This window comes from Entelurus aequoreus, linkage group LG09 (assembly GCF_033978785.1).
Source record: "Entelurus aequoreus isolate RoL-2023_Sb linkage group LG09, RoL_Eaeq_v1.1, whole genome shotgun sequence".
Classification (NCBI taxonomy): Eukaryota; Metazoa; Chordata; class Actinopteri; order Syngnathiformes; family Syngnathidae; genus Entelurus; species Entelurus aequoreus.
The window spans coordinates 18,984,619-18,996,690 of record NC_084739.1 but is presented as its reverse complement, the minus strand read 5'-3'; the positions used below and the strand labels follow the sequence as shown (position 1 = coordinate 18,996,690).

Genomic DNA, 12,072 nt, shown 5'->3' with positions numbered 1-12,072 from the left:
TTGGGTATACAAGAAGCTTTCACGAAATGCTCAGTCATTCACAAACAAGGATGGGGCGAGGGTCACCACTTTGAACAAATGCGTGAGCAAATTGTCGAACAGTTTAAGAACAACTTTTCTCAATGAGCTATTGCAAGGAATATAGGGATTTCACCATCTAATATCATCAAAAAGTTCAGAGAATCTGGAGAAACCCCTGCATGTAAGCGATGATATTACGGACCTTCGATTCCTCAGGCAGTACTGCATTAAAAACCAACATCAGCGTGTAAAGGATATCACCACATGGGCTCAGGACCACACTTCAGAAAACCACTGTCAGTAACTATAGTTTGTCGCTACATCTGTAAGTGCACAAATCTACTATGCAAAGCGAAAGCCATTTATCAACAACACCCAGAAACGCCGCCGGCTTCGCTGGGCCCAAGCTCATGGACTGATACAAAGTGGAAAAGTGTTCTGTGGTCTGACGAGTCCACATTTCAAATTGTTTTTGGAAACTGTGGACGTCGTGTCCTCCGGACCAATTAGGAAAAGAACCATCCGGATTGTTATAGGCGCAAAGTTGAAAAGCCAGCATCTGTGATGGTATGGGGGTGTATTAGTGCCCAAGGCATGGGTAACTTACACATCTGTGAAGGCACCATTAATGCTGAAAGGTACATACAGGTTTTGGAGCAACATATGTTGCCATCCAAGCAACGTTATGGACGCCCCTGCTTATTTCAGCAAGACAATGCCAAGCCACGTGTTACAACAGCATGGCTTCATAGTAAAAGAGTGCTGGTACTAGACTGGCCTGCCTGTAGTCCAGACCTGTCTCCCATTGAAAATGTGTGGCGCATTATGAAGCGTCAAATACCACAACGGAGACCACCGGACTGTTGAACAACTTAAGCTGTACATCAAGCAAGAATGGGAAAGAATTCCACCTGAAAAGCTTCAGAAATGTATCTCCTCAGTTCCCAAACGTTTACTGAGTGTTGTTAAAAGGAAAGGCCATGTAACACAGTGGTAAAAATGCCCCTGTGCCAACGTTTTTGCAATGTGTTGCTGCCATTAAATTCTAAGTTAATGATTATTGTTATGCAAAAAAAAAAAAAAGTTTCTCAGTTCGAACATTAAATATCTTGTCTTTGCAGTCTATTTAATTGAATATAAGTTGAAAAGGATTTGCAAATCATTGCATTCTGTTTTTATTTACGTTGACACAACGTGCCAACTTCAGTGGTTTTGGGTTTGGAGTTATAAACCCTACTTTTGGCCAGTTCTGGACCCAAAACAAAAAAAATTCAATGGCCAAACATTTACACTGACAGGCGCTTGTAAACTTTGTATCATGCGCCGGCTTTTAGCACGTAATGACGTAAACTACGGCAACGTAACACACGCAAACGCATTAGTTTCATGAGTTGTCAGGTATAATCGTGATTTAGCAGAGTTTATCCAGTAATGTTAGCTCCTATTTAATGTGCATTCTATTGTAACAACAACAACATGACTGCAAATGGTTAGTTGCGTCCTGGTTTTGTGTGTGTGCACGCGCTGGTCGTTTACGTGTGTACAAAACAGCTAAATGAACGCCAGACTCATTTCTCGGGTCGATGAGCAATATTAATTCAATATAATTAGTAGAGATGTCCGATAATATCCGACTGCCGATATTATCGGCCGATAAATGCTTTAGAATGTAATATCGGAAATTTGCGTGCCGGCCCAATCACATAATATGTACGGCTTTTGACACACACAAGTGAATGCAAGCGTACTTGGTCAACAGCCATACAGGTCACACTGAGGGTGGCCGTATAAACAACTTTAACACTGTTACAAATATGCGCCACACTGTCAACCCACACCAAACAAGAATGACAAACACATTTCGGGAGAACATCCGCACCGTAACACAACATAAACACAACAGAACAAATACCCAGAACCCCTTGCAGCACTAACTCTTCCGGGATGCTACAATATACCCCGCCGCCCCAACCCCCCCCATCTCAACCTCCTCAAGCTCTCTCAGGGAGAACATGTCCCAAATTCCAAGCTGCTGTTTTGAGGCATGTTAAAAAAAATAATGCACTTTGTGACTTCAATGATAAATATGGCAGTGCCATGTTGGCATTTTTTTTTCTCCATAACTTGAGTTGATTTATTTTGGAAAACCTTGTTACATTGTTTAATGCATCCAGCAGGGCATCACAACAAAATTAGGCATAATAATGTGTTGATTCCACGACTGTATGTATCGGTATCGGTTGATATCGGAATCGGTAATTAAGAGTTGGACAATATCGGATATCGGCAAAAGCCATTATCGGACGTCTCTAATAATTAGTCATTATGAAAAATATTGACATGTAAAAAATACATGATCTGTTAAAACACTAATTACCATTATTGCTATGTTGTCTATTACCATTGTTGGTATATTCATTATTCCTACATTGTTGATACAAATTATTGTTACAGTGTGATAATTATTGTTACCTGTGGTAATGCCACTATAATACAACATCTGTATTATAATCCTTGAACAAAATAAGAGTGAAACTCATGTGAATAATCACTGAATGGAGAACTGGGGGTGGGATTAAATAAATAATCTTCTTCCCACTCCCTTTCAGGCAAAACTGGACAATCATGCACTATATTAATTTATATTATTAGGTTTTGTCAACTTGTACTTCTTTATGTCATTGCCTGAAATAAATAAATACATGAAAAAAAAATAAAATAAAAATGAACTAATGATAATAAGCTTGTTATATTTGAAAAAGCCCCTTTTATTCTATTTGTTGGTATGGACGCCACACAAATGGCAGAATATAAGGCATCATTGTAAATAGAGGTTGGAATATGTAAAGTAGATAAAACAAGTCAGATCAATTAGTTTTTGTTTTTGTTTGCGGATGACTCTGCCCTGCTAGTATCCGGCAAGGACAAGTCACAGGTGGAGAAAATCCTCAGTGCTGAACTCTGTAGAATTTGCACCTGGCTCGCTGACAACAAGCTATCCATACACTTGGGTAAAAACGGAATCCATCCTGTTTGGGTCCCACATCAACCTTAAGAAAGTCAATGACTCCACTATAAAAGTGGGTGACATTGTTATCACCAGGAAAGATGAGGTCACCTACATATAGGTTCCATTCTAGAGGCTAATCTTTCCTGTGATAAAATCAAGCAACCAAGGTAATCAAAAAGGTCAACCAACGAAGGAGATTTCTCTTCAGAATCCCCTCTCTGGTCAACAAAAGCACCTTGAAGATTCTGGCGGGAACTCTCATTCAACCCTTTTTCGATTACGCATGCACCTCCTGGTACCCTAGCACCTCCAAAACCCTCAAATCTAGACTCCAAACATCCCAGAACAAGCTAGTCAGATTACTTCTAGACCTCCACCCCAGATCCCACCTCACTCCTACCCACTTCTCCAAAGTGGGCTGGCTCAGGGTGGAGGACAGGGTTAAACAACTTGCACCGAGCCTAGTCTATAAAATCCACTACACCTCCCTGATACCGAAGTACATGTCAAACTACTTCCTTAACGTAAATGACCGCCATAACCACAACACCAGGGGGAGCTCCACTAACCACGTTAAACCCAGATTCCGATCAAACAAAGGCCTTAATTCATTCTCTTTCTATGCCACATCAATGTGGAATGCACTCCCTACAGGTGTAAAAGAAAGGGCATCTCTATCCTCCTTCAAAACCGCACTAAAAGAACACCTCCAGGCAACTTCAACCCTAAACTAACACCCTCCCTTCCTCATCATACCTCTTCGGATTGTAAATAATCAAATGTAGACACTTTTTCTTATACTTTCTAATCTCTCTCTCTATGTCCACTACTTGCTGTACATATCCTACCAAGTCAGTCCTACACGGTTTCAATATCCATTTCTCTGATGATGCAATTGTTGATGACTGAAGTGTTGATACCAACCAAACCTAACCCCCCCCCCCCTCCATATCCCACACCCCGGATTGTAAATAATGTAAATAATTCAATGTACATACTCTGATGATTATCTTGTGTGATGACTGTATTATGATGATAGTATATATCTGTATCATGAATCAATTTATTGGACCCCGACTTAAACAAGTGGAAAAACGTATTCGGGTGTTACCATTTAGTGGTCAATTGTACGGAATATGTACTTCACTGTGCAATCTACTAATAAAAGTTTCAGTCAATCAATCAAAGTTTGCAACAGATGGAAAGTGCGTGTATCGGACACTAGGTGGTGCTGTAGAGCATTATCATCACTTCTTAACTCATTTTTGCATCATCTTAGAGCACATCCTTTAATGCAATCATCCTGATATTATTATATATTTATCTATTTTCATAAAACTTACTGAAAATTATGTCAGCTCCGGTTTGTTTGTAAATGAACATTTTCAATGAATATTTTATGTTATTTCCACCGTCAGGGAAATTAAATCCCGTGCTCAGATCTAAATCATTGATGCTGGATGTGGCGTTCAGACCAGCTTGCATACATTTATGAAAATATTATTAATATCCGTACGCATTGTGAATGTGTGTGTGTGTGTGTGTGCGCGGCAGCCCTCCTCCGTATACCGACTTCAACAAGTAGAGGTGATTAAAAGGCTCGGCCATTATTCTTTCACTCGTTAGGACAGCCTCTCGGATTTCAAGTGTCTCCGTTTACACGTGCACCGTGGGAGTGGGTCGACGTTTTATTGCGGCCTCTAGAGGTGGACGCACGAACAAAAAGTTGAGTGTGGGATGTTCTCTGAGGGCAGCGTGCACATGCACTCTCTCTCTCTCCCTCCCGTGTGTGTGTGTGTGTGTGTGTGTGTGTGTACTATGTCTCTCTTTAACTGCAGTTCCATCCCCAGGACACTCCTGCTGACCTTTTGGGGCGTATATGTTTTGATTTTTTTTTTTTCCCCCTTTCATCAAAAGAGGCGTGAGGTGAGGGACGTGGTCACAAGTCAATAAAAAGTCAGTCAAGCTTTGGATGGTTGAGTAAAAAGTGGCGCAGGAGAGGCACACTCGCACAGGGGAGAAGGAGTGCCGCCCGGGCTGCAAGCTGATACCTCGTTTGTCTCCTCCTGAGCAGCCTGGACGCTGCCTCCACCAGTCCATGATCCTGGATACGGGCTCCTCCGTGCAAGTGCAATGTAGGTGAACTTTCGCACCTTAAGTGAGCAACATGACCCCTTGGAGCCGCGCCTTGCTCGGACTTACTTGGAGCTGTTTGACCTTCCTGTCCTGTGCGTGCTGCGCCTTCACCGACAACCATGTGCACTCCAGTTTTATCTACCGGAGGTTGCGCAATCACGAGCGGCGGGAGATCCAGAGGGAGATCCTCTCCATCCTGGGCTTGCCCCATCGCCCGAGGCCCTTTTCTCCAGGGAAGCAGGCGTCCTCGGCGCCGCTCTTCATGATTGACCTTTACAACGCCATGGCGGTGGAGGAAGAGGGGTTGACGCACGGCGCGGGGAAGAGCCACATTGCCAAGGTTCAAGGGCACGCCAGGAAAGGTTACTACAGCCCGCAGCACGCCGGCTACTCCCGTGTGGCTCAGCCCTACCGAGCGGCCCCTCTGCTGGGTCAGAGCCCGGCGCTCTCCATGACACATGACAACAACTTCCTGAATGACGCAGACATGGTGATGAGTTTTGTCAATTTAGGTAAGCCGCACAAACACTCTTCAATACAACAGCAAATAATCACTATTTTACCCTTTAGACTATTGCAATCCGAGGGGTTATTTTTGCACTTTCTCCAGGGCCAAAAACCAAGTTGGCACAAGCCAATATTTTTGGTCATTTTTAAATTCTAAACTGGAAAATTAAGGAGGAAATAATCTCATGTGCCTTGTTCTTAGAATCTCATTTTGTACATTCTTCAAGTTCAAAAATAAATGATTAAAGTGTCAATTTTTTATGGCATAAACCATTGTAACTTTAAAATCCCGTTTTCCCAAGGATTGGAGTTTTTTTTAATTTTAATTTTATTTTATTTTATTTATTTATTTTTTGTCCTGTCCAGCTTCTCAGGCAAATCATATAGTTGATGTAGATGCCCATATCGGCTGTTCAGATTTAATTTACAAAAGAGAAGTGTAGGATACTTCTCTTTTTGTCTTATTTGTATTTGACTTTATTAAATGTACCGTATTTTTCGGACTATAATTCGCAGTTTTTTTCATAGTTTGGCCGGTGGTGCGACCTATACTCAGGAGCGACTTATGTGTGAAATTATTAACACATTACCGTAAAATATCAAATAATATTATTTAGCTCATTCACGTAAGAGACTAGACGTATAAAATTTCATGGGATTTAGCGATTAGGAGTGACAGATTGTTTGGTAAACGTATAGCATGTTCTATATGTTATAGTTATTTGAATGACTCTTACCATAATATGTTACGTTAACATACCAGGCACGTTCTCAGTTGGTTATTTATGCGTCATATAACATACATTTATTCAGCCTGTTGTTCACTATTCTTTATTTATTTTAAATTGCCTTTCAAATGTCTATTCTTGGTGTTGGGTTTTATCAAATACATTTCCCCAAAAAATGCAACTTATACTCCAGTGCGACTTATATATGTTTTTTTCCTTCTTTATTATGCATTTTCGGCAGGTGCGACTTATACTCCGGTGCGGCTTATACTCCGAAAAATACAGTATTTATATTATTATTTGGTGCAGCCGGGCCGGAGCAGGAAGGGATAGAAGTAGAAAAAAAAGGAAGACAGAGGGGGAAATTGTGGGGACAAGAGGGGGATTAGACAGAGAGACAAAAACAACAACAGCAAACACAACAATAACAACAACAACAACAAAAGAGCAACATCAGCAAATACGATATGTACAAATATGATGGTAAAAGTGATAGCAAAGAAGCAGTTAGCGAAATAAATAATAATACAGAAATAGTAGGTTTGGAGTTCAAAACATCAATTTTCGACTTGTATCGTCTTTTGTTTCCTTTTGAAAGGAAACTTGGTATCGTTGACCACAAGTATGGCGGTTTAGAGCAAAATTCCAGTCAAACAAACTTCCATCCATGTTTTAGCTGAACACCACGACCTAATTGCACTCCAATTAAAAAAAGGAAGAGGGCAGAGTGTGCCCATTTGTCAAATGAGAACATGACAGGTTTATTATTGGAATTGTTATGAAATGTGTAATTCAGTCCAAATTTTCACTGGAAATGACTCTTTTCAGCCTTTGTTCAAATATATAGTGAATGTGTTGCGGTTTATTTAAAGGCACCTATTATGCAAAAGCAACTTGTCTTACCTATTGGAGCCTGTTTTTGTGTATTTGGGATCTGCATGAGTCCTAAAAAATTGAACTCACGGATGCATGGCGGAGATACAGTATCCTCTTAAGGCCCAAGCTGTTTGTTTACATGCTTTTTTTATTTCTCTTTGCTATTTGGGCTTATTGGACCCTAATTAGAATAAAAACTAAAAATCATCTTTTAATATGATGTACTTAGTCCATAAGTACACAAACGTGTACTTCATTTGTAGTGACATGCACATTTTTATTTTTACACTTTTTTTTCTTCCAAATTCCATTGTATGTTATACCCTTCTGACACCACCAGATAGCAGTATAAGTGTCCATATGTCGGCATAAGACCCCAATTCAGTAGTGTACGCAATTTTGGAAATACGAGCTAAAAGGTGCTGTCCACGCATGTGGCCACTAAGGCCTTTAGAGGGTATTTATAAAACAATCTTGCCCTCCTCCAAAAAAGCCATTTGGAATTTGCCTAATTTGTGACGTTTTCCCAGTTGTTAACGTCTGTGGATATGTCCATATATGGTAAATATTTACCCGAATAGCTTTGCGTGAGTCCGCCATAGTAGTCCGATATTGTAATCAATAATTTCCTTCTTGTTCTCTGTCCTCTTGTTGTGGGGCAGACTGGCTCGTACATGCACATGCATCTTCCGCTGTTGCCGTTTCTTATACAAAGTAGCGTATAGTTAGAACTTATATCTGTCAGTAGAATGGAACCGCCGAAAACTACAACATGTCAGACGAAGTCGAAGTGGAGGTACATAAAGGCCTACTGAAATTATTTTTTTTAATTTAAACGGGGATAGCAGATCTATTCTGTGTCATACTTGATCATTTTGCGATATTGCCATATTTTTGCTGAAAGGATTTAGTAGAGAACAACGACGATAAAGATCGCAACTTTTGGTATCTGACGAAAAAAAGCCTTGCCCCTACCGGAAGTAGCGTGACGTAGTCAGTTGAACATTTCCGCAAAGTTCCCTATTGTTTACAGTGATGGCGGCCAGAAGTGAGAGCGATTCAGACCGAGAAAGCAACGATTTCCCCATTAATTTGAGCGAGGATGAAAGATTTGTGGATGAGGAAAGTGCAAGTGAAGGACTAGTGGGGAGTTGAAGCTATTCAGATAGGGAAGATGCTCTGAGAGCCGGGGGTGACCTGATATTCAGCTGGGAATGACTACAACAGTAAATAAACACAAGACATATATATACTCTATTAGCCACAACACAACCAGGCTTATATTTAATATGCCACAAATTAATCCAGCATAAAAACACTTAGGTGTTTGTTATGCTAGCTCCTACCTACTAGCTCCCGTCCATATAACCCGCCAATACAATTCAAACACTTGCACAACACACACATTTACTCAGCCCAAAGGACCGTTCACCTAACCCAAGGTTCATAAAGCTTATATATTTAACCAAAGTTATGTACGTGACACGCACGTACGGGCAAGCGATCAAATGTTTGGAAGCACGCGGGTGGGACCTGATATTCAGCTGGGAATGACTACAACAGTAAATAAACACAAGACATGTATATACTCTATTAGCCACAACACAACCAGGCTTATATTTAATATGCCACAAATTAATCCAGCATAAAAACACTTAGGTGTTTGTTATGCTAGCTCCTAGCTACTAGCTCCCATCCATATAACCCGCCAATACAATTCAAACACTTGCACAACACACACATTTACTCAGCCCAAAGGACCGTTCACCTAACCCAGGGTTCATAAAGCTTATATATTTAACCAAAGTTACATACGTGACACGCACGTACGGGCAAGCGATCAAATGTTTGGAAGCGCAGCTGCGTACTCACGGTACCGCGTCTGCGTCTGTGTATCCACATCAAAGTAATCCTGGTAAGAGTCTGTGTTGTCCCAGTTCTCTACAGGCATCTGTGTATTGAAGTCAAAGTCCTCCTGGTAAGAGTCTCTGTTGTCCGAGTTCTTCGATCTTGACTGCATCTTTCGGGAATGTAAACAATGAAACGCCGGCTGTGTTGTGTTGCTGACTTCCCTCGCAAAATACTCCGTTTCGCACCGACAACTTTCTTCTTTGCTTGCTCAGCTTCTTTCTCCATAATGCAATGAACAAATTGCAACAGATTCACCAACACAGATGTCCAGAATACTGTGGAATAATGAGATGAAAACCGAGCTAGTTTGTATTGGCTTCAATGGGGGAGCCATACCTCCGTTTCACTGGCTACGTCACGCGCATACGTCATCCTCCAAAGGAGTTTTCAACCGGAAGTTTAGCGTGAAATTTAAAATTGCACTTTATAAGTTAACCCGGCCGTATTGGCATGTGTTGCAATGTTAAGATTTCATCATTGATATATAAACTATCAGACTGTGTGGTCGGTAGTAGTGGGTTTCAGAAACAGCCCATCCTTAAAATTGTCTGTAAAACATAATCTATGCAACATTTTGACCAAAGAACCACAATTACATGCTATGTAGACCACAGGGAAGTGTTTGAAATGTAGAATAAAATCACAATATGACCCCTTTAACATTTCATCTGATCAGTATGGAATAATGGCCTTCTCTCCTGTAAAAGACGGCTGATCTCTATAATTGCTGTGTTTGTTCAGTAGTTGCGACCTTTGGCCCCGCAGTTCAATGCACCTTATCAGATGACTGTCTGACCTCAAGAAAATTGGTCTTAATTATTTCCTGTCATTTGAAGAAAGGAGGGTTGATATTGACAGGTATCCTTACTTCACAAGTGGTTTCCAACCACTCACAGTTTTGACAGATCCCCTAATGAAAACGATCGGTTTAAACACAAACTGGATGCTGACGTGTCGAATATATTGTATTTTTTAGTCCGCAACGTGAATTGTGTGCATTGGCCTGAGCCAATGTGTTTCCACTTAGCGCTCCACCGGGGCATGTACATTGTCAGCCTTAAAAGCTCTGCTCTTGTTCTGGTGACTGTCAGTGAAGTGTTCAATGGGCCTCTGTCTTTATTACGCTACACTCAAATATAGCTACTCACCTCAGCTCTCAGTCACATTATGACTCGAGGAACACTTGGCTATTATTTTAGTCAATGCAAAAAATATTTGGAGTCCTCTTTTCAGCGTCCGTTACGATTGAACACAGCCCACCTTAATCAGAAACACCGTTATTTAATATTTAGCCTCTTGAAAGCCGAATGTTTTATGCCCGGTGGCACTTCTGCTTCAAATTACTGCCTGTGGCTCATTTAATGGAACACACTCAGCGGGAAAGAGTCAGAGCTGACCCCTGACCTGTGTGTGCTAAGTAGCCGCAGGCGTTGCTTTGCGATAAAATATCAGGAAAGTGCACTGCATGATATCACTGCACAATCCCCTGACCTCTACCGCATGTCTTTATTTTGGATCATTCCAAATGGTGGCGTGAGACCAAATATTGATTTGCAGGGGATTTGTCATTGTTCTGAAGACAATGACAAATTCCATTCCATTTCAACATTTGTAGAGAAAGTTTGTAGAGACTGTGTAAAATCCTCTTTGGCGCGTGGAACTTCAAAAAGATAGTACCATATTTTTCTGACTATAAGTCGCAGTTTTTTTCATAGTTTGGCCGGGGTGCGACTTATACTCAGGAGCGACTTATGTGTGAAATTGTTAACACATTACCGTAAAATATCAAATAATATCATTTAGCTCATTCACGTAAGAGACTAGACGTATAAGATTTCATGGGATTTAGTGATTAGGAGTGACAGATTGTTTGGTAAACGTATAGCATGTTCTATATGTTATAGTTATTTGAATGACTCTTACCTTAATATGTTACGTTAACATACCAGACACGTTCTCAGTTGGTTATTTATGCGTCATATAACGTACACTTATTCAGCCTGTTGTTCACTATTCTTTATTTTTTTTAAATTGCCTTTCAAATGTCTATTCTTGGTGTTAGGTTTTATCAAATACATTTCCCCCAAAAATTTGACTTATATATGTTTTTTTCCTTCTTTATTATGCATTTTCGGCCGGTGCGACTTATACTCCGGAGCGACTTATACTCTGAAAAATACGGTATATTTATTATTTAATATATTTCCTAATGCAGTGGCCCCTGCTGAAACCAGGCTTCTATTAGGGGAAATGTGTTTACTAGGGGGTAGGCCTTTACAGTGGAAGCTCTAAAGTCGCACACATTGCTTCTGTGGCACTGACTAATTAAAACTAAAATGAAAGTACAGATGTAAAGATCATTATTATCGCGGTATTGTTGAATGTGCTCAAAAAGTACGTAAAACACACTGAAATCTTTTGACCAATTTTGTTTAAATAACTAAAATAACTAGACTTACTGAGAAAAAAAACACTATTTTGCATGTTTTGTGTTTGTTATACTTCACTGATAAGTGTTTTGGTCTTAGCATTGTATCTTTTTTAATGACTAAGAGATTGTTGTTTTAAATATTGATTTGTACTTTAGTACTTTTTTAAATGAAACGTGACATAAAACATATAAAATCTATTATTATTTATTATTTCTAGCGGGGGTTGTGGCGTCCTACTTTGTTTATAGGTCTCAGAACGCATCATATAGCACTTTAAGATTTCTTTAAATGAAACGTGACCTAAAACATATAAAATCTATTATTATTTATTATTTCTAGTGGCCGTTGTGGCGTCCTACTCTGTTTAGCGTTCTTAGAACGCATCATAAAGACACCTGTATTCCTCTAATTATAGATTGATCACTCTGATCTATTGTAATGTTCAATGTGC

General features: G+C 40.2%; 1 protein-coding gene and 1 long non-coding RNA gene across 2 annotated transcripts in view; one reads left to right on the top strand and one right to left on the bottom strand.

Moving 5' to 3' along the window:
- Positions 1-12,072, bottom strand: part of LOC133657233 (uncharacterized) — a 972,718-nt gene that overhangs the window by 602,233 nt on the left and 358,413 nt on the right. The gene's annotated exons all lie outside the window — the stretch shown is intronic.
- Positions 4,875-12,072, top strand: part of bmp5 (bone morphogenetic protein 5) — a 42,728-nt gene continuing 35,530 nt past the window's right edge. Inside the window, exon 1 of the mRNA XM_062057651.1 lies at positions 4,875-5,679. Within this exon, the coding sequence (XP_061913635.1) occupies positions 5,199-5,679 (481 nt within the window). The 5' untranslated portion in view covers positions 4,875-5,198. The remainder of the gene's footprint in view (positions 5,680-12,072) is intronic.